The 27828-nt window shown below is 36.4% G+C and overlaps 3 protein-coding genes across 3 annotated transcripts; 2 read left to right on the top strand and 1 right to left on the bottom strand.

Moving 5' to 3' along the window:
• Positions 1–11037: 11037 nt before the first annotated feature.
• On the bottom strand, positions 11038–12519 carry LOC122317981. Its single transcript, XM_043135085.1, has 4 exons — positions 11842–12519; positions 11643–11741; positions 11355–11516; positions 11038–11238 (listed from the first exon to the last, which is right to left on the bottom strand). Exons 1-4 carry the CDS (start codon positions 11923–11925, stop codon positions 11197–11199), a joined length of 387 nt encoding a protein of 128 aa, XP_042991019.1. The 5' UTR covers positions 11926–12519; the 3' UTR covers positions 11038–11196.
• A 3394-nt stretch (positions 12520–15913) lies between these two features.
• Positions 15914–19299, top strand: LOC122317980 (protein BONZAI 3-like). The gene is made up of 9 exons (XM_043135084.1): positions 15914–16261; positions 16392–16440; positions 17227–17283; positions 17552–17731; positions 17815–17949; positions 18054–18115; positions 18226–18527; positions 18667–18743; positions 19237–19299. The coding sequence occupies exons 1-7, from the start codon at positions 16122–16124 to the stop codon at positions 18350–18352; spliced, it is 750 nt and encodes a 249-aa protein (XP_042991018.1). The 5' UTR covers positions 15914–16121; the 3' UTR covers positions 18353–18527; positions 18667–18743; positions 19237–19299.
• On the top strand, positions 18506–21083 carry LOC122274697 (protein BONZAI 1-like). Its single transcript, XM_043083714.1, has 6 exons — positions 18506–18527; positions 18667–18743; positions 19190–19327; positions 19996–20160; positions 20250–20363; positions 20439–21083. The coding sequence occupies exons 1-6, from the start codon at positions 18506–18508 to the stop codon at positions 20508–20510; spliced, it is 588 nt and encodes a 195-aa protein (XP_042939648.1). The 3' UTR covers positions 20511–21083.
• The last annotated feature ends 6745 nt before the right edge of the window (positions 21084–27828 follow it).

Below are 27828 nucleotides of genomic sequence, written 5' to 3'. Positions count from 1 at the left end.
TGATCAATTCATTTTAAGCATTTTATTCTCGTCTTTAACAGACTCCATCATTGCTCATGTTATTACTTCTAAAACATCAAGAGATCTATGGGTCTCACTTGAGAAAATGTTCAGTTCTCACTCTCAGGCAAAGGATTTTCAAATCCGGTTTCAGCTTACCAATTTGAATCGTGGTGAGCAAACCATTGCTGATTACTTTAGCAGAGTAAAAATGTTAGTGGACACCCTTGCTGCCACAGGAACTCCTCTTCCTGATAAAGAAATCGTCACATATCTCTTAAATGGTCTTGGGTCCAACTATGAAAGTTTTATTACTTCCATCACCACCAGATCAGACCCCATAACTGTGAATGAACTTTATCACTTACTGCTGGCTCACGAAAATCGTTTAAGTCACCTTGCTCGAAGCACAAGCCTTCAAACACCTTTTGAACCATCGGCAAACTTTAGCTCACGTGACCAACGAGGAAGAGGTACCTATCGTGGCAGCCGTAATGGCCGTGGACGAGGCAGGTTCTCTTCAAATAGAGGAAGGTATTCGTCTTTTTCCAGTAACCCAAATCCCCAATCCAATAGACCAACCTGTCAGGTGTGCAACAAAGTGGGTCACGTTGCTCTTCAATGCCATTTTCGATTTGACCATGCATACCAGTATGATCCCCCCAGATCATTCTCTGCAAATTACACTTCACCTTCAGCCATACCCGATCCCACATGGTACCCGGACAGCGCTGCTACTCATCATATTACTCATGATTTATCTCAGCTGAACCTTTCATCCGAACCATATAGTGGCACTGAACAGATGCGAGTTGGCAATGGAACGGGCCTATCAATTCAGAACATTGGTGATTCCTCATTCTCTCTCAACTCTAATTCTTTTAAGCTTCGTAATCTGCTTCATGTGCCCTCAATAACAAAGAATTTGGTCTCTGTTTTGCAATTTTGCATTGACAACTCATGCTTTTTTGAATTTCATGCTACCCATTTTCTGGTAAAGGACACTCGGACCAGCAAGCTCCTCATCAGCGGTCCAGCACGTGACGGCCTCTATCTCTTTCCATCATCCCTTGCTTCTGCATCTCCATCAGCTCACATTGGTGAAAAAGCTTCCATTGATTGCTGGCATCAGAGGCTCGGTCATCCATCCCTTGAAACCGTTGCTCGCATCTTGCGCACCACCTGCTTGCCTTATTTTCCAAACCCCTCATTTACATGTTCTCAATGTCCCTTGGCCAAGGCCCATCAATTACCTTTTAAATTGGCTACCACTCTTTCGGTTAAGCCCTTAGACTTGTTATGGGCTGATGTATGGGGCCCGGCCCCTTTTGTTTCAAGAAATGGTTTCAAGTACTATCTATCAATAGTGGATCACTTTACTAGATTTACTTGGCTTTTTCCCCTTAAAAATATATCCGATGTTCTTAATATTTTTTCCTCTTTTATTTCCTTTGCTGAACGATTTTTTAATTCAAAAATCATTTCCATCCAAACGGATGCAGGGGGTGAATTTCGTCCTCTCACAAATCTTTGCAAAAATCTTGGCATCACTCATCGTTTTTCTTGTCCTTACACACACCAACAAAACGGCCTTGTTGAAAGAAAACATCGGCATATAGTCGAAACTGGTCTTGCGCTTTTAGCACAAGCCTCTCTTCCCTTATCATATTGGGATGATGCTTTTGAGACAGCTACTTACCTCATCAATTTACTTCCCACGCCAATTTTGCAACATCGTTCACCATACTTTATGGTGTATCATAAACCCCCCGATTATTCTTTTTTAAAAGTTTTTGGCTGTGAATGTTGGCCAAATTTACGTCCTTACAATCGTCATAAACTCAATTTCCGTTCCACCTCGTGTCTTTTTCTTGGATATAGCCCCTCACACAAAGGTTATAAATGTCTTGATCAAAAATCCAATCGGCTTTATATCTCCCGAGATGTTCTCTTCAATGAAAAACACTTTCCATCTTCCAAGCCCATCCAGTCTTCATCTACCCTTCAGCCCAATTCTCAAACAGTTTTACTTCCCTGTGTTTCTGTTCTGGGCCCAGCGCCCACTTCTCACTTACCTCCACCTTCTAACTTTTCCTCCCGACCCACATCCCAGCCTCGGCCCATCACCACTCAACCTAATCTTGTTATCACTCATTCTGATCCTGTGCTCAATCCTCAACCCTCTACCTCTCGGCCCACACCACAACCCACACCACAGCCCACACCACAACCCGAGCCCTCTAATAATACCCCTGATCCCATCTCTGCATCTCCTTCCCAGCACCCTACAATTGCTTCCCCAAATTTCTCTCAACCGAACCCTAGATTTATCTCCTCCTCCAATCCTCTCACCGAATCTCAATCCTTACCTCCTCCGAATCTTCCTCTTTTAATTCCTCCTCGATCTCCCATCATTACCCGCTCTCAAACTAACTCCTCTCGTCCTCGTATCATCACTGACGGCACGATTCGGTACCCAACTCGCCACTGCTACATGTCCACTGCTATGGTTCCCGATGACCCCTCCTCCTTCACTGTTGCTTCAAAATTTCCCGAATGGAAATCAGCTATGACCAAAGAGTTTGAAGCCCTTGTCAAAACCAATACGTGGACTCTTGTACCTCCTTCCTCTATTACTAATGTCGTTGGTTGCAGGTGGGTATTTTAGACCAAGCTAAAACCCGATGGCTCCATTGAGAGAAGGAAAGCAAGGCTTGTTGCAAAGGGCTTCCATCAACAACACGGTATTGACTATACCGAGACATTCAGCCCTATGGTAAAACCCTCAACCATTCGTTTGGTCTTATCTCTTGCTGTTTCTAGAGGCTGGAATCTTAGGCAAATAGACATACAAAATGCGTTTCTTCATGGCACTCTCACTGAAACTGTGTTTATGCAACAGCCGCAAGGCTTTATTGATCCTACTCGGCCTGACTATGTGTGCAAATTAAATAAGGCCATTTATGGCCTTAAGCAAGCTCCGAGGGCTTGGTTCTCGGAGCTCAGTTCTTGGCTATGTGATTATGGTTTTGTGGCTTCTAAGGGTGACCCATCACTGTTTATTTTGCATCAAAGTAATCTCTTCATTTTCATTCTAGTCTATGTTGATGATATGATCATTACATCATCCTCTAACTCTGTTGTTGATCAATTGCTTGATTCTTTGGGTCGTGCTTTTCCTGTTACTGATTTGGGACCTTTATCTTATTTCCTTGGGTTAGAACTTAATTACCTAAGTAATGGTTTACTTATCTCTCAAAGGAAATATATCTCTGATTTGCTAAAGAAAACCAATCTGCTTGGTGCTAATCCCATTTCCTCTCCTATGTCTGCCTCAACCAAACTCTCAAAATTTGACTCACCCTCCTTTGAGAATATTACTCTGTTTCGAAGTATTGTTGGCAGCCTTCAATACCTTTCTCTAACTCGGCCTGATGTTGCCTTCGCTGTCAATAAAGTTTGTCAATTCATGCATGACCCCAAAAACACTCACTGGACAGCAGTAAAAAGAATTCTCAGATATCTCAAATCCACCATTAATCATGGTCTGTTTTTCTCCAACAAAAAAACTGGTTTTACACTTCATGCATACTCAGATGCAGACTGGGCTGGATGCCCTGACGATCGGAGATCTACAGGAGGCTTCTGTATTTTTTTGGGCAATCACTTAATTTCTTGGAGTTCTCGTAAGCAACATACTGTTGCTCGCTCAAGCACTGAGGCCGAGTACAAATCTTTGGCCAACACAACAGCAGAACTTATTTGGTTACAGACACTGATAAAAGACCTTGGATTCTCACTGTTCCAACCACCTACTCTATGGTGTGATAACCTTGGCGCAACATACTTAAGTTCCAATCCTGTCTATCACTCAAGAACCAAGCATATGGATGTAGATTTTCACTTTGTCAGAGATAGAGTAGCTGCAAAGACCCTTCAAGTTCAATTCTGCAGCAGCAAAGATCAACTTGCGGATGTATTCACTAAACCATTGGTTTCTGATCGATTTTTCAGTCTACGATCGAGTCTCACTGTGATTGATACCCCAGTAGACTCGAGGGGGCGTATCAACCTTACTCAAGACAATACACACTCAAATAAATCCAAGCTGGATAATCCATCTCAGTAGCTCACACAGCAGCTCTAGAAGCTTCAATACTCTTCTTCTGTTATAACAAACTTCATTTAAGTTTACTGTTTTACCCTCTACGCACTCACTGATTTGGTGCCTATATAAGCAGTGCAATACTCATTGTAATTGATAACCTTTTTACAACATATTTTTGATTGCAATATTCAGAAGATGTCTTTTATTGTTTTTACTTTGTTATTAGGAGGGAATCCGAATGTAGAGTGCGAAACGGTAGCAAACCCAATGAAACGCACCGTATCATTTTCCACATGGATCCCGTCAGTTTTTCGTGCGCAACTTCCTGCGCAAGTCCCCTGCATCCATCATTTTCCTTTTTCGGTTTTCCTCTGTTTTGGTTTGACCGCATAATTGCTCAAAGGGGAAAAAAAAGTTGTCAAGGGAATCCGTGTTTCGTTGAGTCCTAAGAAAGAAACAACTGTTGTGGTTGTGAAGAAAACACCTCCTACTTCGTAAAAGATGCTACAATTTCGTAGGTTCCTGCAAGGAAAGAAGGAAGGAAACACTCCATCGTATACGTAGGAAACTGCTTGTTCTCCCCTAATAAATACAGCAGAGCAGAGATAGACAATCCTCCACAATCACAATCCTCATCACACGTTTTCTCTAAAGTGGGTTGCGATCCAAACACATAAAAAAAATATTCCTTTTTGTATGTTTAGATACAAAGGACAGGCCGAGTTTGAAGAGCTCTGAAAATTTTTTAGAGGATAAGTATATAATTTGTCCAGGGTTTTAAATAGAGAGGAGAAAACGAAAACAAAAAAGGAATCTCATTTGGGCTTGAGAGAGAGAGACAGATGGGGAACTGCTATTCGGACGTGGAAGGAGGAAAGCAAGCCGTGGGTGGGGTCCAACAGAGCCCCACAGCTACCAACAACAACAATGCCGGCCACAACGACGCCGTTGAGTTCTTCTACAGGTCTCGGGGTCTCCATCAACACTTCACCCGAGTCGAGGTAGTGACTGCCATTCTAACGCCTATCTATATATATATATACTAGGAAACACAACGTCCTTCGGACGTTTGCCTGGTGGGGCATAAATTTGGTTCTTAATCAAAGAGAATGATGAATTTGGTTCTTAATCAAAGAGAATGATGAAAATAAAAAATTGTATAACTTGACATTATGTTGATAAAATAAATATTAATAAAAAAAAATCTAAGAATTTTTGTTGGACCAAAAAATCATTAAGCGTTAAATGTTGTGGAGGTATGCAATAGAAGTTTAAAGTATTTTGGTTAGTCAACTTGTTATATCGTTTTGTAGAGTATAACAAGTACTACTACAATATTGGTATATAAATTTTTATAGATATCTATTTGCATTTTTTTTTAACACGTAAAAGAAATTTTAAAAAACTCAACACTGAAAATTATTTCCCATTATTCAAACTACAACGCCCAACAATACTAATAAAAAACCTTATGCTTTATTATAACCGTATTTGTCTATATTGACCAACAGAGATCTCAAACCAAAGCCACGACCTCCAGTGCCAACTAGATTGTATGCAGTCATTTCTGGAGAGACAGACACTGATGCCCCAAGAACATATAGAGCAAATGTGATTCCTGGTATATTTTGAAGACCACTATATTGTTAAGCTTAGTTAAGATTGATTGGATATGCATGATTAATTGCATATTTACATGGATCAATATTTATGTTCATAATAAGGATATGAAACTAACTGGTACAATCTTTCTTTTCAGGAATCGTAATCTTCTCTGAGGTGGAGGCAAATGATTCTAGAGTTTTGAATTCAGCACATATCATCATTGCTAGACAATCAATGCATCCATGTTGTGCTTTGGAAACTAAGGGGAGAAAATACTTACAGCCATTACTTGCATAGAGATAAGAGTAACCAGTAGAAAAATATGGAAAAAAAAAAAGAGTAATCAGGCATGCAGTTTCATCCCCATTCAGTGAAGGCCATAGGAGCATGGTTTCTAGCGTCTTCCTAATTTTGAACACAAAAGGATGGGTAACTGAATCTCTGCCTCTGATCTACAATGCAGAAAAAACCTTTACATTAGCTGTGGCATAATTATTATTGATGACGCTTTGGATCAAAGTAATCAAGAAAAGCAGTACTTCATGATCACATTAAAATATATTGATATCATAAGATTATTACCATAAGGGAAGTGCAAACTGAAAACAAACAAACTTTTATCTTCAGTATATCCTGAGAGCTGCTACATGCTCTAACTCGGTGCAAAGAATTGGAAATAGAACCTAACAAATCAAAAGGCAGAGTCAAAAAGTATTTGAACATGAAAATGAGAAGACACGCAATTAAAACAACAAGCAGAAATGAGAACCCAATAATTGCTTCCAGAAAGTAAAACCAACACCAATTACATCAATTTGGAAACTTTTAAAAAAGAAAAAAGAAAAAAAAACCATAATCAAATAATCAAACAGTCTCAAGCATAAGCCAAATAAGATGCACTAATAACAAGGTTGGGCACAGTTGTTGATACTTGGGGGTGAATGCGACCACAAAGCTTAGCAGCAAGTTTTCGTACATCGTCAAATTCAAACTTATGAAATGCCCTAAAATAAAGAACTGAAGAAATAAGTACATTTCATTAAGTATACTGAAGTAACTGAGGTTATTCATGTGAATCAACCTGTTTAGAAGGAGAGCAGCAGCACTGTCATGATTGTTGATATCTTGATCCCCTGGAATTTTCCCAAATAACAAGCAAAGATTTTACAAGTGAACTGTAACTAAAAAATTTGTAAAATGAGAAGCTTCAATTGGGATTTAGAGAACATTCAAGGGGGACATGAATGAAATTATTAGATTTGAAATACCATCTGTTAAATACAATTAGTATTTCAGATTCATATTACGATTTTGTAAGAAGTGTGCATTATTAAAGGAGAAATAAAATAGAACACATAGAAGATCTACCAGAAGATAGAAATACAAATATGAATATTTGTGAAGCATTATTTTATTATCTCGAAGCAAAATTACAGAAATTTGAGGCTTTTCGCCTCAATCTTTAAACGCTCTTGCTCTTCAAAAATCTGCATGCCTTTCCTATCTAAAGGAGTAGTCACTCGAAAAGAAGATTTAAGCAAAGATTTTAAATCTCTATTATCTCGCTTTAGTGCTTCTATCTTCATGTTGGACTCCAGAAGAAGCCGCTGAAGAATAGAAATATTCTCGTGGAGTTTGTCAACCCCACCAGTCCTGGATTGTAGTCGCTGAGAATATGCGACAATGGTTGATGAGTATCGGGTGCCGAGACTCACAAGCTCGTAGATAATTTCATCATCTGACTTATTAGTCAGATCATTATTGGATTGCATTATAGCACCTACGGAAGAAGCAGAAATAACTGGTGAACGAGGTGCAGAATACCTCATATATTGGTAATGAGAAGATTGCTGAGCTATTACAAAATGAGAAAGCAGAAAGAGATTACAGAGTAAGAATGCAGACTGATTTCAGAAAAGTGAAGAAGATGAGATGCGAAAGAAGATGAACTGAATAATTCTTTTATAGAGAAAATTATGACGAATCATCTCTCGTGAAGCATTTCTCTACAAGAGACAAGAGCGATGTAGTATCATAGCTGCGGCGCCTGACAGCTACAGAAGAGCAATGTAGTATCATAGATGTGGCGCCTGACAACTACAGAAGAGTAATGTAGTGTCATAGCTATGCGGCGCCTGACAGCTACAGAAGACCTGTAAAAATCCTACGGATCAAAGTTGTCTGGTCTAAAACAGAGGGCCACCGCTTTTGTTTAAAAAAAAATAGAGAGAGAGAGAGAGAGAGGTTAACGGCTTAATTTTGATGAATTCTCTACTAACTATGGTATTTACAAGAATATTTAAAGTATATCGCTTATGTTTTTCTAAGGCAATCGAGAGTTTACCACTGAAAATCGAAGATCTTAGACATGGGTACGGCTGAAAAAACCCCAGGAGCTCGAATCCGCACCGTTTTCTACCAAAAAACCCTCCAAAAGAGAACAAAAAAGAGAAACCCAAAGAAGACAACGACCAAAATCTCTTCATACATAGCTTTAGGCCAGGAGTTCATGAGAGTAACAAAACTACCAGGACATGAAAACCCTATGAGATAGGGCAAAAAAAAGTAGAGAAAAGAAGTGAGAGGAAAGAGAAGGTGAGGAGCGAAATGATAGAAGTCGGGGTGGGTCAATGGGGAATACTTTTATGAGTTTTGCTGTATACAAGCACAGTCGCGTACTAATCTGTGTACCAATACTGATTCATTCATACTTAAAATTTAAATTAACACTGTTTTCAATAAAATCTACTTTTTGATCAATCACATCATATTGGTGTACAGATTAGTACACAATTATGCTTGCAACTATATTTTTCTTACTTTTATTTCGTTAGAGGAATGTGGGAGGTTTGTGTACGTGACAATACACACAACAGAAAAGCCACATGCAATATATTTGTGCTGAGAAGTGGATTTTGTCCCACCAAATGAAAACCAGCCGTCCTTAAAACGGTTTTCAGTTTTGCTTTTTGGTGAATTACGACTTACAACATGGCAATCAGTTTTGGATTCTTTCCCGACAGCCCCAACCATTTCCTCACAAAATCTAACTACTCTCCCACTAAAAGTCTGCACACTCTCCAATATCACCATCTCTTTTGTCACCTATTTTCTCACCAAATATAACTACTCTCCCACTAAAAATCTCCACTCTCCAATATCACCTCTCTTTTGTCTCGACTCTCACTCGAAATCATGTGCATAATTTATTTTATCTCACCAAATCTAACTACTCTCCCACTAAAAGTCTCCACACTCTTCGGCTGTCTCACGATTAAGAAGGATGAATGAAATGATTTTTTGTAAGGAAATAATTAAAAGTTTGATAAAATAAATAATAAATAAAGGCATGATTAAAAAATAATAAATGAAGTTAATGGTACTGCCATTCTATGGTGAAATACTTCTCTGCTTTATTGCACTCATTATTGATTTGAAAATAACGGAAAGTTAAAAACATTGGAAACATCATCAAAACAGCATGAGATTAGTAATAGTCATCATTGACAATTTCATATCATACTGCCTCTTGATCCTTGGGTGGGATTGAATCAACAGACTTCCTATAATCTACAATGGAGTTGAGCAGATCTATTCTTGCTTGTGCTCTTGCTGCTTCATCTTTATAACGATTCTCTATTGGATCCACCAACTATTAAAAACAAAGAGCGAGTCAAGCAAGCAGGAGAAAATATGAAGACAAACTAATGAATTTAGAAAATATATTTAGATAAAAATGTTGAGGATCATGCTCATCTAAGGTAAAGATACTTTGGATTCTCCTCTCTTTCTCTCCTGACTTAGAGCCACAATCTATCTATCTATCATTAATTATCATAGACCAGAGAGAGTGCCAAGTAACCGACAAATTAATAGTTATAAAAACATTTACGATATTTGAAAATAGAAATTGAATTAGCTTATTCGAGAGGCCTAATAGAGTACTTTGGACTATGTTTTTAGAGTGAAAATGTATTATTATTTCTTATATATATATGAAATTATTATTTAATTTTTCGTTTCGACTTTTCAATAAAAAACAAAATTTGGTTGCGCACACATATCCACGTCCCCGTGAAATATTGTGGAGACTTTTGAGTCTTTCTGTTGACTTTTTGGCATGGTGAGGCATCTAAGAAAATGTTTGCTCGTGGATAGAGGTGATGTTGATTAGCCCCACTTTGCACTGTGTAAGTAACAATAGATAATACTATGAGAGAGCCTTTATTTTCTAATGACGTCTCTCATATCGCTCCCAATAGTATTTCGGTAGGGTCCGGCATGCATGTGCATTTTTGTTGTGGAAAAAAAGTTTAAAACCCTACTGTTTAAGTTCAACAAGATATTTAGTAAGACAAAATAACAAATCTAATGACTGAACCTTGTGTTGGTATCCCCGAGTGGCCCTGTAATATTAGGCCCCGCCTCTAAGGAAAAGAGAATTAAAAAATAAATTCACCAACTCCAACTCTCACCCACTAACCCATCCAAAGTCACCATTAATCAATCATTCAATTATACTATTGGAATAACGATACGCTATTCTCGCACGTTTTTGGAGCCTGTGAAAAAAAAGGGGACCGGGGCCAGGGCCCAGGCAATAATTCAGAGAATAATTATTTATTAATATCGGTGGGTCTCGCCTGTTTGGACTGAATTCCAATTTTACATTTTGTGATTCCGAAATTAATTAATTAACTAATAAAAAAAAATGCAATTAAAATATAAAATACTGAAGTAGTATTTTTGGCTTTGTCTGTGTCAAACGTATTGAATTTATCAAATCTAAGGCTTAATTATTATTATTTAAAAAAAAAGTAAATAACTAAAAAAATAAATACTGAACCAACGCCACAAAAAGCCATAAGACTTTTCATATGCCCCAGGCCATCTTATTTAAGTGATCACATGTTTTGCTCCGGCCACGAGCTTTGTTTTTTTTTTTTTTTTTTTTTTTTTTTTTTATCTGAAGGAAATATACTACTATTAAAAAACTAAACAAAATACCCATTTCGTTGTTGACTTGTTGTGGCATAAGCCATCTATTTCCCACCAGCGGTTGTCATGGGGAGGAAAATCGTGGCTAAATAACATATTTCTTGTAGTGTTTGTGCTAATCTACATTCGATAATTCTGGGCGTTTCTAACGATGGAGCCCATAAATAATTGAATTATATAATGATCTACAGCTTTGAATTCAAATTTACTAATTCTCAACACGAAATTAACACAATTCAAAACGAAAATTAGCGGATAAAGGTCAAGGATCGTTATTAATGATGAATAAAACTATTCTATTTCTTGGCGGTACAGGTGGAATCGGATAAGAACAATGGAGAAGTCATCGCTTGAATAGTTGAAAACCCATTACGTGAATTTTTTAAAACTTTCATGATGCTCATCTAATCTCTATCGATTAAAAAAATTTACAGGGAAAGTTGGTGCTAAGTCCCTTTCTTGAAAGCTCCCTCCTACTGACACATCTAAGAGCTCTCGCTCCGATTTGGTTTTGAGGAGACAAAGACCTATGTTCATTCAAATAACAAAACAACAGTTAGTTCTTGATTATCAACTTACTATGGTTCAAATCTTTTTCTTCCAATATAATCAGATCCTAATAAAAACCATGAAAAATCAGTACCTGATCTTCGTTGATCTTTGGAACCCAATCGTTTGTTGCAGGATTGCTTCTGGATTCAATGCACGACACCCCACCTGCGCCATCTTGGCCGTTCTGCAACTTAAGTACCTCGTGTCCACCTTCACCTTTTGCTCCCACCCCCCTTATAAACCCGCTTCCTGTCTGTTTAATCAAAAAATGGAAACTCAACAAGCATTCAAGATCTTGAAACCAAAATAGTAGATCATTAACTTTCGTCGGAAAATAAACTAAATGGTAAGACAAGGGTTGATATCAATGATATCGAACCGTGTGATGCTGTTTGTCGATGGAGTGCAACTCCCTGTAGTACTGGGTCTCCACATATTCATCTTGCACCTCAGGAGCTCCATCGGCCGAAAATGTAATCTGCAAATCGTCCAGCGTTTCGAGAAATTAAGAAATTACAAAGAAACCTGAAAAAGAAAAGCAGAAAATCTAAAGCGGTGCTAGAATGCTTGCAAGAGACCTGAGATCGAGATTGAAGCGCTCGGAACTTGTCAAGCTCAGGAATATTTTTGTTATGCATATCAGCAACTAAAATGAAACACATCAAAAAATTGCATCTTTTGATTTGCTCGTATGTACTCAGAACACTAAGAAATAAAAATAAAACACAGTTAGTAAAGATACGTTGGTGGGGGAGAAATCAAAAAAACACATAAGTCATATAAATCAAAATTTGAAGAACAAGAAACAAAAAAGTAGAACAAATCAAACCCAACAAAAAATAAATAAACTTGAATGGAAAGCCAAAAAAAAAAAAAAACATATGAACACAGATAGCAAAAATGGAAAGAAAAACAATTTTTGTTTTGTAGATTTGAAAAATACAAAGGTAATATACATCAAACGACGATAAACAAGAAAAAAAATTGGAAGAAATCAAACGCATCAAAAAAAAAAAAAAACTTGGAGCGAAAACTGAAAAACCCTAGCAAGACATCGCAAAAAAAAAAAATGTATTCCACAGATCTGAAACGCAAGGAAAAAGAAAACGTTAATCGAATATACACGAAGAGACGAAAGAACAAACAGATATCTTCAGAACTGTTCAGATCTCTAAATATATGCAAGAAAATAAACCAAGAACCGATCTCTTCAAACTGAAAAGGTCTAAGAACACAGATCGCAAAAAAAAAAAAAAAAAAATTATTCTACAAATCTGAGATGCAAGGAAAAAAACTTTAATCGAATATACATGAAACCCAAGAAATTTTTTTTTCTACATGAATGTAACAACAAACGCAACAATCTGTTCAGATCTGTAAATAAACGCAAGAAAATAAACCAAAAACAAAACAAAAAATAAACATGAATGGAAAAGATAAAAAGATTAAGAACACAGATCTAAATGCAAAAAAAAAAAATAAACAAAAAAAGAGCATCAAACCAAACAAGTAAGAAACAAAAAAATACTTTAAAGGAAATGAAAAAAAAGAAGAAGAGAACTTCATCATCAACCACGGGATGAAAACTAAAAAGAAAACATAGGAAGAACACTCGAAGCCATCTGAAAAAACACTCCAAGAAGACATGAAAACATCAAGAACACTGCCAAGGCATCATCGACTACCGCAACAAAAAAATCGGAAAAACCCACAAAGAAATCCCTAAAAAATGCAAACAAAAATAAGCAACCAAACAAACCCTTGCAAGAACCCATCGAAACCGTCCCAAAATGACGAAAAAAATCCCAACTTTCAACCCACAAGAGGATCCCAAACACAAACAAAAAAAATCGGCAACACCCACAAAATGCCATTTCATACAGCAAATCAACCACATATCTGAAATGAAATGGCAAAAAAAAAACAAGCAAAAACCAAACAAAACAATATGTAAAAGCAGGAGAAGAAGAGGGGAGGGCACGGGGAAGCAAAAACAGAGAGAGAACGAAAGGGGGAGTGGGGAAGGAGAATCTCGAGGGAAAAGAAAAAAAAAAGGGCTAAGCAACCGGAGAGAAATGAAACACACATCTAAACACAAAGAGAAAAAAAAATGTAAGAGGAGCGGAAGAAGGTGGGGCGCGGAAGAAGAAACAGAGGAGAGAGAGTGAGAGAAACAGAGAGAGAGAGAGAGAGAGAGAGAGAGAGAGAGAGAGAGAGAGAGAGAGAGAGAGAGAGAGAGAGAGAGAGAGAGAGAGAGAGAGAGAGAGAGAGGAGTTTATGTTGCTTTTATAGTTAGGGTTTTGGTGGTGTCAAAACGGCGCCGTTTTGGATAGGGACGATGTGGGTATGGACAAAGACCAAAAGAAGCATCAGTAGAATAAAAGTAGAATGCAAATAACCGTAATTGTCAAATAAAACTAAGGGCAAAATTGGAAATAAAAATATTGGACGAAAATACTGTTCTTAAGCGATTCGCACTTTATATATTAGTATAGATATATATTACACGCACACAGAACTGTATTATGCATTTGTATTAGCTGTGCTACTCTCTATTATCTACCCCACATTGGCTCAGACTCTTGATATTCTTTACCCTGTTTATCCCCACGTTGGCTGAAATTCGTATCGTTATTTATTTTCTATCCCAGATTGGCTTAGGTTCTTACCATTCTCATTTTACTTGATTATTATGTTGGCCATTGCCCATAAAATACAATGAGAACAAGAATAATATGAATACGATTATTATTTTTTTAAAATTGTGGTTACTTTTTTTCTTCTCCAGTAAAGTTTCTCCCCTGTAATGATATTCTTATACAAATGCAAGGTACAAAACTTGATTGAAAAAAGGTTATTCAGAAAGAGTAAATAATAAAATAATAAATATTTTGTATTCGTGTTAGTGTTATGGTTTTGTTTACAATACATATATGTTTAAAATTATCAAAGAAGTCGTTTTCGTTGCATGGTAGAGGATAGGTTTGTGTGTATTTCAAAGGTGCTGAAATGTTAAATCCTTAACGCTCTTCAAGCTATGAGTTTCGCTTGATAAATGAAGCATGCGGGGCATGCAGCGCAATATTGCCTTTGATATTCTGTCATTTAAATGTTTGGCCTATTACTAGTTTGTCAGAATCAGGAAAGGATAGCATGGTCGGGGTGCCATGTTTTTTGGCGCTTAGATAAAGGATGATGTTTTGATTGACTAAATTGATACACCACATAGTAACCAACTTCTTGAATTTAAGACTGCAGTAAAACGACCTAGATATTTTAACCGAATATTAGTAAATTGGAGACTAATGAGGTTGTATGAAGCAACATGTTGCCTTTTAGTATTGTGCAGGAGTTGAATATTTCTCATTTTTAAGTGCCACCTATATTCTTGAAAAGGGTTACCTGCCATTTCTTTCATCTCCAATAGATGGAAATTATGCAGTTCTGTTGCCCCTTACTAGAAAGAAATGGGTGGAATAACGGCAAGCTCCAAAGCAGTATATTGCCTGACAAAAATTTTACATGGGATGGGATCGATTATCAGTATTATAAGAGATTTCGACATTTGGAATTGTTATTTTTTCTGCATGCATGGCTCTTTTGTTTTTAGTTTCTTTTTATTTATGTCTGTACTGTTAACTCATTTGTTTTGCCTTTTCAAAATGTATTCATGTATTTTAATCTGTGCTGCAGTTATCCCTATCAACAATTAACTTGCGAGATCGTGACATCATTTCAAAGGTATTCCTCTAAACATAACCATATGTTTGATAGTGATGTTTACTGAGGGTTTATACTAGCGTCTTTCCTTTGCCAAATCATTTGTTTAACTGCTCTAATGTCCAACTTCATCACCTATATATTTTCTATGCTTAGCATGGACTGGAAATTATGATCCAAACCACACTTCAAATTTGTATGAATTCAAGACTCTGGTATAATATTTCTCGAGTTAACATAATTCTATGAATTAATCAATTCTAAATTTTGGGATAACTATCACAATTTTGGTTCATTATGTTGAAGTACATTTTTCTATGTGAGTTTCACTTCAAGATACAACCAAAACAGAGGGGGATATGGGCATGTGAGCTGATCATTACTTTAGGTTAAGCTACTATTTTTATACGTTCTGTGTACTTGGGCTATGTCTATTTACCTATAAAAAAATGTTTATGTTACTATTTTGACAGTATTTTGTTTACATAAGATATTTGTAGCCATACTCTTGTAATGAGCTGGATTACTATGTATGTGGATCGATAACTGTCTTGGTTAGTATGGGTAGTTACTATACATTGATGAAAAACCTGGGTAAGAAAACTACAGTGCTCAGTGATATAATTTAGTTTGTTCTGTTTTTGGTGTTCTTAATGATATATTAGTTTGTACTCGTGTCTTGTGTTTACTGATCAGGAGGATATATGTCTTCCATTAGGACTTTCTCAAACAAGAAATGGATTTCAAATTTGAAGAGTTTCTTGCTTCTTCTGTATCTCTTTAGCTTAACCTTTGGATGACTAAATCCTTGACACCATCTTTGTTTGCTCAAAATTGCTAGAAAATGAGTTAACACCCCAAGTTTTTGGTGTTTTTCTTTCTTCTCAAGTTTATGAATAGTTTTCATGGGATTCCCATCCTGGTAGTGTTTAGTTTACATTTACCATAAGTAGTATTTACATGGGTAGCGAGCTGAACTAATACTTCATGTTGACCGTTTCTGGAAAAAAGGTGTTTATTTAGCTTTCAAGGTTTGAGTTTTTCAATACACAGTAGTTTGTTTATGTGTGTATTTTGGTCAGGATTGTCTTACTGTTGTTTGAGCTAAAAAAGATATTGTTCTGTTCAGAGTGATCCCATGGCAGTGGTATATGCGAAGAATATAGATGGAAAACTAGAGGAGTTAGGCCACACTGAGGTTATACTGAATAGCTTGAATCCCACGTGGATAGAAAAAGTTACAGTTGCATTCCAGTTCGAGATTGTACAGCCATTGGTGTAAGCTTTACAAATTCATTTTAAGTGCTTATCTTTTTTATAGATATACTTCTTTTTTATTACGGAAACTCCTGTTTTGATTTGACTTCTTTTGACTCACTCGTGTTTCCCTTCTTTATTTTCGCTCCAGATTTCATGTATATGATGTTGATACCAAATTTCACAATATACCTGTGAAGGTACATTATAGTTTCTGCTCTCGAGTATCTAATGTTATAAATCTTTGTACGTTATGTTTTTCCAATTATAATTTGTACCAACAATATACAAGAAAAAGTGTACATGCTAAGTGTTGAATACCGCAATTTGTAAGTTAGAACTCTTTTACACTGGGGACTAAGAGCTGGGTACTGGTTTTTCTGAGAAAATATGTGTTAATTAGATGACATTATACTTTCACTAGCCTGTTCAGTTGTATTTTTGTTGATACATGGTTAAACACATTGAATTGGCAAAAAACATTAATTCGACAACAATAATAAATGACTTTTGGATGCCAACTGTATGTTCATGTCAGCCTAAGTTATTTGGACAATATATATAGATGCAACCATGCATCGTATAACTGTATAACTTGTAAGACCGACATGGGAAAGTACTCACTGAATGGTGTGCAGCAGTTTGCTTGCTTAATTCGATCACTATTGTGTACATCTATGTGTGTGGAGGGGGTCAACTACCTCAATTGTGATGAATGAATGAGTACTTTCGAAAGATTGTCACTATTTTTAATCATAGATTCAGTCATGTGAGAAAAGAAAACAACTTACAGGAGAAGTGCAGATAAAATCTAAGTTGGATCACTTTTCTCAAAAAAAAAAAAAAATCTAAGTTGGATCAGAGACAAAACGCCAGAGGAAAACATAATGTTAAACTATTACCATATGATCTGTAATTTTTAGAAAATTTGTATGAACCATTTTTCTGTTGCACATAATAAATATATCTATTCTGTTGTGTTTCAAACACTGAAATTGAAGGATCAAGATTTTCTTGGAGAGGCCACGTGTGTTCTATCAGAGGTATGCTGTCTTGGGATCAATCAGGCTCATTGAGAATGCATATGCATTTTAACTAAGTTGGTGCAAATTGAGTATAAAATTATATCAATTTTCAAAGTTTTTGTATTAAAAACTTCAATAGCAGAAAGACTATTGTGAGAGCTTCTTCCCCAATTAAGTGATATATTAAGATATTAGGTTACCATCGATGTAGTTAAAGAGCATGTTGCAATTGCTGCCATTTTTAACCTTACTGAACATCAAATCCTTCCCCCCTCTTCCATGGCAGGTACTTACCAAACAAAATCGGAGTTTAACCCTTAATCTTTGTAGTAAAATTGGGCATGTGGGTTTGAGGAACTTAGGGGTACTCACCATCCATGCAGAGGAAACAGTTGCATCAAGGAGGGTTGTTGAGATGATGCTCCATTGTTCTTACTTGGATAACAAGGACATATTTTCTAAAAGTGTATGTATTTGCAAAGCTTTATGTTACGTATGCATGTATATTTGTTGTTTGTTTCATCCTTAAAATTCATCACTTTATTCTAGGACCCTTTTCTAAGAATATCTAGAATTGTGGAGAGTGGAGGCTCCATTCCAATATGCAAGACTGAAGTAGTAAACGACAATTTAAATCCAAAATGGAAACCCCTATGCCTGAGTATGCAGCAGTTTGGAAGTAAGGTAAACTTGTCACCTTATGATTTGGTCACACTATATTATAGGATATTTTGCTATTTGGACGACTAAGAAGATGCATGTGGTGCATGAAATTTGACTTGTTGCAGGATAACCCATTGATTATCGAGTGCTTTGATTTCAATAGCAGTGGCAAACATTCGCTTATTGGGTAAGTGGAATTTAGTTAATCTGCGGATTCATTTTTGCTTGGTTTCCCTTGTTATCTGAGTTTAGTCTCTGGTTCTAAAGAAGATACTGTTCTTAAATTTACCATATCAGTAAACTTCAAAAGTCAGTGGCCGACCTGGAAAAACTTCAAGAAGGTAAAAGTGGTGAAAATCTTACTATAACATCTCATCATGGTCACAAGAAGGAACCTATTCATAATTGCAGTAGAATTTATTAAAATATTTCAGTTTATTCGTTTTATTTGAATTTGCATTTGTTCAATGATTCATCAATATAGGTTTTGAAGGGAGAGCTCTTTGTGGATCAATTTTGTGAGAAGGAACAATACAGCTTTCTTGATTACGTTTCTTGTGGATTTGAGCTTAACTTTATGGTTGCAGTTGACTTTACAGGTAAGTAATTTCTAGAGGACTATTTATACACGTGATAATTGATTTTTTTTTTTTATTTTTTGTTCTCTTTTTTCTGGTTGTAAATGTTTCGCCCGAATGTCTTATTCATAATTTGAATAGTCAATTTTAATTTGTCTAGCCTCAAATGGAAATCCTCAGAATCCAGATTCTTTACACTACATTGATCCTTCCAGCCAGTTGAATTCTTATCAGAAGGTGAGTCTGTGCATCCTGATCTGGTGCTTTCAACAGCATATTATTTTGACTCCAAAACTAGTATAGGCAAATTGTTTGGATCGATTGGCATGGAAATTTACCTCATGAGTTGTATTTTCATTATGATATTGACGCTCAAATTTACCTCCCCACATATAACACTGACCTGAGAAATTTGTTGTTATCTTGATTTGGTTTATATATATATATATATATTATGAAGTTTGGTCCATAAACAAGTCTCTAAATTGCTTTCTTTTATTTCTGTTATAACTCAATTTGATCAAGTGGCTCGTTTTCAATATCCAATTTGCTTTCTTGAGCTTTTGAGAAAGACAAGTTTATTTGTTCTGGTTTGTTAAGTGGGCCTTCTATTAGCCTGTATTTAAAGAAATTATTGTTGATGGGTGAAGTTATTATCTGCTTGATAACTGAATTTGTTTCAGGCAATAATGGAGGTTGGGGAGGTCATTCAATTTTATGATTCTGATAGGCGCTTTCCTGCTTGGGGCTTCGGTGGGAAAACATTTGATGGAACCATTTCACATTGCTTCAACCTCAATGGAAGCGCATGTAGCTTTGAGGTGAGAGAAGCCCATTTTATAATTTATTGTTTCTTCGTCTCTGATGCAACATTTTGGTTTGCATGTACTGGCATTTCCATAGAACTATCGCCATCTTGTTTGCCCTCCTGCAATACTGTAGTTAATCCCTGATTTTTGTTTGTTTCAACCTGTTTATCTCATCATTGTTTGTTCTTAAAAAATTTAATATTTATCTTCTTTTCTTTGTTTGTTTTTTTTCTTCCTCTACCACTTCTAGTTATGAATAGAGTGTCATAGTCAGCTTCAACCAAATAAGTAAGAAGTTGGTAAAAGCATTAGTTGAAAAAACACCGAGTATAGATTAACCATAACACATGCAAAACTGTTATATACAATAATTTTAGATATGCAATTAATAGGTTTTAGAAAGTCTTTATGGTCCTTCAAAATTTTTGTAAGTAAATGAAAACTATGAAAATCAAATGGATCGAGTTATCACCCAATACCCTTCATAATATTATGTGTTACACTCTACGGTACTTTTTTTCTTCCTTGTACAGTTGTTAACATAATGAAAATGATATGTACCGTATAAGACTCATTGAAATCAAGTGATTTTTCATTGTTGCATAGCATACATATCATCCTTATGAAAACTACATGTTCATACTCCTCAAGTAACGCATTTAGCTTCTAATTTTCAATAGGTCAAAGGAGTTGAAGGCATCATGTCTGCTTATGCAAGTGCTCTACATAATGTTACTCTGGCAGGACCAACGTTGTTTGGCCAAGTGATTAAAAGAGCTGCTCAAATTGCAAGCCAATCCGTTTCATACAACAGCAAAAAGTACTTCGTCTTGCTCATTATTACAGTAAATAGAATAGTTCACTTCATAATTTGATGCCTCTTTCCACCTTCAATCCTTCGTTTGGTAATCAAATAAATTGTCACCTTTTCTAGGATGGAGTCCTTACAGACCTCCAAGAAACGAAAGACGCTTTGGTGAAGGTATCTGATCTTCCACTATCAATTCTTATAGTGGGAGTGGGAGGTGCAGATTTTGGACAGATGGAGGTATGGATTTGTTTTTCTAGAACTTGAACTTAACCTCATGTGTTAATATGTCATCTAACTTAGTTTTTGTGACAGGTCCTTGATGCTGATAAAGGACAACGATTAGAGAGCTCTACAGATCGTGTTGCTACACGTGACATTGTATAGTTTATTCCAATGCGAGATGTTCATGGTAAGTACATAATGGCACGCGCACGTATGGAGCTAAAAATTGGGTCAAGATGCATGTCTTTACCAAACCGAAAGAACTGTCATAAAAGGTCGTTTTTGGTGCAATTCAACTAAGACATTGTGGTCTTGTGACTCAGAGCCACAGTGGTAATGATGCACCATAATTAACTGCTTTGGAGTGTTGGGAGAGTCCCATGCTCACATCTTCCCTATTCTCAGAATAATAAGCAAGAACAAATGTTTGCTTTTAGCAAAAAAGAAGACAGTCTGTTTCCCAAAAAAGGATGGAAACTATTGAGAAAGGTGATGCATGGGCCTCATGCACCAATCAAAATATTGATCTTGTGGTGGTGGATGGTAGATCGGCAAGTAGCCAAATCAAAGATAAGGCACGTGGTGATCATAAGTGGATTGACAAAAATAAATCGAGAGTTCACACTTCCAGCAAAATGGTGTCAGGGTAAGGAAAATGGAGGTGAAAACAAAATGAAACGACTGGAAAACACTTTAGGGACTGGAGGTGCAAGTAAAGGAGAGTTAACTATTGAAAAGAGAGCAGCCGGGGGGGGGGGGGGGGCGAGTGCCACCGATGCCTGTTGTTGGTGGCGAGTGGCAGTATGTGTGGTTGTTTGGTACCTGGGTGCGGTGGCTATGGGTGATCAAATGGTGGGGATTCTATATATGGTGGGCTAGTGGTGGTTGGAACCGGTCGGATAGCAGTAGAACTAACCTCCAAGACTAAACAAAATAGAGACAAAAGAAGGAAGAAGATTAGGGGAAATTTAAAAAAAAAAATTGGAGAAATGGAATGAGAAGATCTAGAATGGGGAGAAGATTGAGGAAGGAATGAGAGAAAGGGGAGGGAGAAGTTGGGAGGTACTTCGTTCCTCACAACGTGAGGTTGGGAGGGAGAGTTTTTTAGAGACAGTTAAGAGCTTTTTTGTGGGGAGAGAAAAAGCAACAAAACCACATTGTTAATTGCAATGCCTAGCTAGATAATTATTCAATGATGGAGTGAAGAAAGGATTAAAGGATGGGTTTGAACACTGAAATTGTGTCTGACGGAGATGTTGCATGAACTGCTGTTGCCATGCACCACTGTCCTGGTCCTTTATTTTCCGTCTTTTTTTGTAACTCTTTATGGATTAAACATTGACCAACACCAAACAGCTTGGCTCCTTCATTTACAACCCAAAAGTCAGTTCTACTTCATTTTTCAGTTGACGTTTGTATCATTTGTTTGGGCCTATTGACTTTTGTATCAAATGACATGAACTGTTTCCTTTTACTTTTATCTTGTTGCAACTGTTCTGTTTTTGCTTCAACCCCATCTTATAACTTCAACTATAAATTAATCATTGTGTGGTATGTGCAGGTGGGTAGATTTCTGTGGTCCAGGCGCTTTTGGAAGAGCTACCAGGACAGTTCTTGACGTACATGCGGTGCAGAGATATCAAGCCACGCCCTCTCCATGAAGCCCAAGTGTCTGGTACTTGAGTATAAGTACCAACTCCACAAAAGGTCGATATATATCGACGACACACACAGGTTGGATAAGGGTCAAATAAGGTATGATAGATTGCCAAGGTCGATATATATACCGCTGATCAACAACAATTGCCAAGGTTTTCTAAAGGCTATCCCACCGATAGATTGACCTGCCTGAAAGTAGGTATTGTTTCCTTTTTCCTTCGTGGGTGTGGGCAAGGAGTTACAGTTTTAATGCCAAGAACGAAATAGGAGGGTATATGAGATTGTTCGATGTCCCTCTCTCCCCCATTGAAAGAAACCTCCACCGAGAACCTCTTCTTTTGCTCCAATTTTTCTTTTAATCCACTCGAGCCATTATAGGCCAGATACATTGTATTTCATCTATTCCACAATCTCACTTGCACACCACCAATGGAAGCGTCAATTCTTCATCAACCTTTTCCACCATCCAAACGAAGTCTTCCGCATGTGCGTGGTTGTCAAAAGCCATTGGCCTTTTTTTAAAGCCACTCTCTTCTAGTTGGCCGTTGGTTGGCTTACTAGCATTTTTTTCCTTATTTTCTTGATTTTTCAGTCTTTTATTTTAAGAAATTTGAACTTCAAATCTAGGCTTTAATTGCAGCCATGCATGCACCACCCAAATGTCTCCTCATTCAATTTACGACTCACTCTTCTGCTATTTTGATCAATGCGCGTATGAGCAATACGCGGTGTCGTTGTCTGTACATGCATGGTCCTGATGTACCACCACACCACCACAATGTACTCTCCCTTTCACGGCTCTACCTGATCTATACCTACAATTCTTTTAACTTTTATCTCGTTGTTTTTCTTCAACTATGGGATCAAACTAATTATTTGATACCAATTTTCGAGTCGTGTTTATTTTCTTGTTTTATTAGTTTTTTTAGGGTGATTGATGGGATATCCCATCCCCTCAAGTTGTATTCATATTTTCTTTACTAATGTAATAATTTTGTCCCCAAAAAGGGGAGCATATATTCAAAGAAACTGGTAAGTGTATCAATATTATTTGACTGTGAGCTTTACACCAAGTTTTTCTCTTATAACATATAATTGTACACATGGCTATTTTCTTTTGGCCGTAAGAATCCCAATCTAGAGTTCAAAGAGCTAAGCTCAAATAGAAGATTTATGATTTCGTTTTTCTTATTTTAGACGTAAGACTTTTAATCATCAATCAGCCTAAAGTTTTTGGGAGAAAGCAAATTAGGATGTTATAACAGTTTGTGGTCCTAGCTAGTTTGTTAAAGTGCCTAGTTGAAATTTGAATACCTATTTTCCTTTAATATATGATGATTTTGGGACTATTTTTGAAAAACTATAAACCTATGAGACAGCATAATCTAAATAATTAAACTATTTATCCAAAACAAAATATTAAAAGGGATTTACTATGCATCAGCCACTATTTACTTTCACACCACACACTTCTAGTTTTTTCATAAGGTGTAGGGGTGCTTTTCATGGAGTATATGGATGTTTTTTATAGGGTGTGGGGTGTGGAGTGGTGAATAGTGGCTGATGAGAAGAATTTTTCATATTAAAACACATCAATCTCATCCATGTTGGAGTACATCTACAACTACGACAACAACAACAGGTCATCTTTAATTAGCATCAGATAATTTAACTGATATAAATATTAAATCTTCTTGTATTCTTTTCACAGTATTTCACGGCACAAATGAGAGGGATTGATAGAATTACAAAGGTGGTGTCTTTTTTTGGAAAAAAAAAAGAAAAAAAAAAGGAGGTCATTTGCATTGTAGTTTTTGAACATGGCATCTCCTTCTCTTCAAAACAATATGTGGATGAAAGAGAAATGATAAGAAAAAATTTTAGTAACAACAATAATAATAACTAGGAGGAGAGAGGAGGCCAAAAATAAAATAAATAAGGGAAAAGAGGGAAGGAGCTCAAAAAAATCTCTTTACAATTAATACATGAGTGCATGAAAAGCAAGAGAATAAAAAGTTAAATAAATTAATGCTCCATGGTCATCTTCCTTGGCAAAATCAAGAACTTATAAGAGATGCAGTTTTTTCTAATCTAATGGTGGACTAGGCAGTCGGGGTTGGAGGCCGTAGCTAATAAAAAGGAATATTATTCGTGCCTCACTACGGCTGCATATTTGTTTCTGGTCTAGTCTTGAACCTGAAAGTCTGAGTGAATTTGGACGGTTATTTACTCGAAACCCAGTTATGGATACCGGTTATTGACTCGGGTATCTGTAATTAGCTTTAACTAAAATGAATTTAAGTAGACAAATGTGATCGTAACTCGAGGTCATAGGATTAATTCCCCTTCCCCAAATGCCCGAGAAAACAAAATCACTTCTCTCTCTCTCTCTCTCTCTCTCTCTCTCTCTCTCTCTCTCTCTCTCTCTCTCTCTCTCTCTCTCTCAGTTTGTATAACAGTTTCCTCTCTCGTTGCCCACTTTGGCTAGATCTGAGTTTTTGTGTTTGTATATCACTTCCCTCCCTCGTTGGTCGTTGCCCACTTTGTCTAAATCTGAGTTTCTGTGTTTGTAGATGTTTTTGTATTTGTAGATCTACCTTTTTGGGTTTCTTTATTTTAAAAATGTTCCAGCAAAACCTTGGTATTTTTTCAAACATTCGGTGATTTCTTCTATTATGCACGTCCAAGCACTAAACATCCTTAAATAAAAGATATGTCAGAATGAAGTGAGGATGGAGTGGACTATAAAAGGAGTGAAGGAAGTACAAATGGTTCGTTTTTGCTTGGAGAGAAAGAAATTTAGTTTTCGCTTTTGTTCTCAATAGAAAGCAAATGTTCTTTCAGAAGATTTTTAGTGTTCGTTTTACAAATAAAGGCTGATCCTTTCAAAATATAGATGGTGGCTTGGCTGCCAACAAGCTATTTATCATAATTGAACCTTGGATGACCCCATTGATTGATATGATTATGGGGTATGATGCAGATGCAATCCAAGTGTTTTCATTTTTCTATTTAATTTCCATTTTCAAAATTTCTCTTCCTGTAAGGTGTATCTAGTCTTTTCTTATTTATTTTCCCTAATGAATTCTTACGTATTGAAAAATATCCTTGCTAGTACAAGTGCTCCCAATGTATGTGTTGGGACTCTATAAACAAAGAGTGAGGTTTTATTGGATATTGGGGAAGGCAAAATGACAACTCTTGAACTGAACTTTGAAAAGTTTTAAGAACGGTCTGTCATATATAGAGCATGGAAGACTTTCCGTGTTTACCATATGGGGGGTAAATGTTTGGCGGGTAATACTCTCACATTTGTTCCAAGACACGTTTAGCTTAGTAACATGGAGCAGATTTAGAAAATTCTACAACATCATTGAGTGATGATTGTTGCCAAAGAATATCTAGAGTTTTCAAATAATCATGTCTACAATAGTTTTAGACATTCTGTAGAATCTTGCTCAATTCTTTCCCCTTCTTTTTCATCCATGGAGCTGATTTTGATTCTCATTTCATCTTCATAGTGAAGTTACAAGGAAAAAACAATGATATATTGAAGGGGAAAAAACAGTGGGGTTAACTATTGATGCAACCACACATTCATGGGTCATGTTGGGGCTCACAACTATGTTTCTTTTATCTTTTCTCTTTTGCTTGCTATAAACTTTGTTCACTTTTTCCCTTATATTACAACATGCATTTGAGGTTGTTTGATGGGGAAGTGAGTACTTGTAACCTCTTCTATTACTTTTAAGGCTTATGATGCAAACTATTACTTCAAAGATCTAAACAAGTACTTGAGGTTGACTATAATTTATCACCATTTCAATTAGATTATACCCTTTTCTTTTCAATTATTTCTTGGATAATGATGTTGATCTGTTTTTCTTTGTATTGTGGATTAGGTCTTTGTATTGGGTATAATCTAATTGAAAAAACATGTAAGAATTCATTGGGGAGAAAAAAAAAAAAAAAAAACAAGATGCACCTTGGAAGAGAAATTTTGAAAAAGGAAATTAAATAGAAAAATGAAAATACTTGGATTGCATCCGCATCATACCCATAATCATATCAATCAATGTCATCCAAGGTTCAGTTATGATAAAAAGATTGTTGGCAACCAAGCCACCATCTATATTTTTAAAGAATCAACCTTTATTTGTAAAATGAATACTGAAAATCTTCAAAATTGTCTGAGAGCAAAAGGGAAAACTAAATTTCTTGCTCTCCAAACAAAAGTGAACCATTTGAACTTCCTTCACTCCTTTTATAGTCAGCTCCATCCTCACTTCATTCTAACATACCTTTATTTAAGTATGTTTGGTGCTTGGACGTGTAGAACATGAAAAATACTAAGTTTTTACTTAAAGATTTTAAAAACAAAGAAACCCAAAAAGACAGATCTACAAATATAGAAACTCAGGTATACAAACATAGAAAATTAGATCTACAAACACACATATCTACAATTACAAAAACTCAGATATAGCCAAAGTGGGCAATGAGAGAGGAAAGTGATATACAGACAAACAGAGAGAGGGAGAGAGAGAGAGAGAGAGGGAGAGAGAGAGAACGGAATTACTAAATCTAGTGTCCATAGAAACAGTAGCCTCATAAAAAAATATATAACTTGTTCTGGGCTAAAGCCAAGCACATTCCAGGCAGCAAGCCCTCCCAGAGCAGCTGCAAGTTACAGGTTTTTTTTTTTCTATTAAACCAAGTGTTGCATCCACCGGTGACAAAAGAGACAATGCTTCAATTCCATTCAACCTCAATTCATCCAAGGAATAAAGTCTTTGGGGCACCTGCATCATTGACTCCCTTGTATGGTGAAGAACCAATCTTTATCAACTTTGGACAAGTACACAGGGGGAACAACTATCTACTAGTGATATGCAGATACATAAAACTGTAAAACAATGAATTACAACTCTATTTCTAAATCATAAATCAAACTACATCTTCGCCAATTTGCAGCTAGACTCATCCAAGATTGCAAAGACAATTTTCCTCTATTTTGCATCAAGACAATTCGATATTTTTATTTGAACATTTTATTTTTATGTTCAAATGTGAACATTTGTGATTTGACGTTTGAATGTTTCATTCACACGTTATTGGGTTATTGTTCGAATGTAAAAAAATTAAACTTTCGGAAGGTTAATATATATACATCAATGCAGAATTGGTGGATCCAATGGTTTGAAGTCAGTGGGGGCAGAGGACCATTCATTCCCATTAATGTTAGTGAAATAAAACAGTTTAATTATGGTTGCTTGTTGTATTATGTCTTCTTTACTTTCAAATCTCTCTTCTATGTACGAGAAAATGCCCAAAAAAAAAAAAAGGATTGACATTGTATTGGTTTGAATTATAATCTTCTGATTATAATTTGACCATTTGATCTCGGCCTTTTGATTATGAGTTTTATAACAATATTGTGTTTTTCACCATTTTAGTTTGTACAAGATATAATATAGTTTGTTGTTAAGTCTATTTCTTTTACAAACTACCAGAGGTCATATTTGGGAAGTGAGGAATTTTCCTACCTTCACTCTTGAGTGGAAGGTGTAGTTTAGGGAGGCAATGCACCACAAACCAATGGCTAGAAATAGTCCACAACCTGTTGCACTACATTGGGAAGCTCCTCCTACCTGGGTGGAGCTTAATTGGTGTTAAGATATAAAATAAATAATAAAATATATCTCTTCCCATCCGCTTAAGCTTTTGGAACAAGTGGTGATTTCACATGGTATCAGAGCAGAGGTCTTAAGTTTGAACCCTGACTCTACACTGTACCCCATTTAATTAAATATTCCACGTG

Source organism: Carya illinoinensis, chromosome 8, assembly GCF_018687715.1.
Source record: "Carya illinoinensis cultivar Pawnee chromosome 8, C.illinoinensisPawnee_v1, whole genome shotgun sequence".
In the NCBI taxonomy this organism is placed as follows: domain Eukaryota; kingdom Viridiplantae; phylum Streptophyta; class Magnoliopsida; order Fagales; family Juglandaceae; genus Carya; species Carya illinoinensis.
Note: the sequence above shows the minus strand (reverse complement) of the source record. Positions and strands in the feature narration are given on the sequence as shown.

Excerpts from the sequence above, each read along its gene's own strand:
- LOC122317981 (XM_043135085.1), bottom strand. The coding sequence starts at position 11,925 with ATGTGTTTCATTTTAGTTGCTGATATGCATAACAAAAATATTCCTGAG. Across the intron at positions 11,517-11,642 it reads TCGACAAACAGCATCACACG|ACAGGAAGCGGGTTTATAAG; the intron begins GTTCGATATCAT and ends TTGATTAAACAG. Across the intron at positions 11,239-11,354 it reads CAAAGATCAACGAAGATCAG|GTCTTTGTCTCCTCAAAACC; the intron begins GTACTGATTTTT and ends GAATGAACATAG.
- LOC122317980 (XM_043135084.1), top strand. The coding sequence starts at position 16,122 with ATGGCAGTGGTATATGCGAAGAATATAGATGGAAAACTAGAGGAGTTA. Across the intron at positions 16,441-17,226 it reads TTCACAATATACCTGTGAAG|ACACTGAAATTGAAGGATCA; the intron begins GTACATTATAGT and ends GTTGTGTTTCAA. Across the intron at positions 17,284-17,551 it reads CCACGTGTGTTCTATCAGAG|GTACTTACCAAACAAAATCG; the intron begins GTATGCTGTCTT and ends CTTCCATGGCAG.
- LOC122274697 (XM_043083714.1), top strand. The coding sequence starts at position 18,506 with ATGGTTGCAGTTGACTTTACAG. Across the intron at positions 18,528-18,666 it reads GGTTGCAGTTGACTTTACAG|CCTCAAATGGAAATCCTCAG; the intron begins GTAAGTAATTTC and ends TAATTTGTCTAG. Across the intron at positions 18,744-19,189 it reads AGTTGAATTCTTATCAGAAG|GCAATAATGGAGGTTGGGGA; the intron begins GTGAGTCTGTGC and ends AATTTGTTTCAG.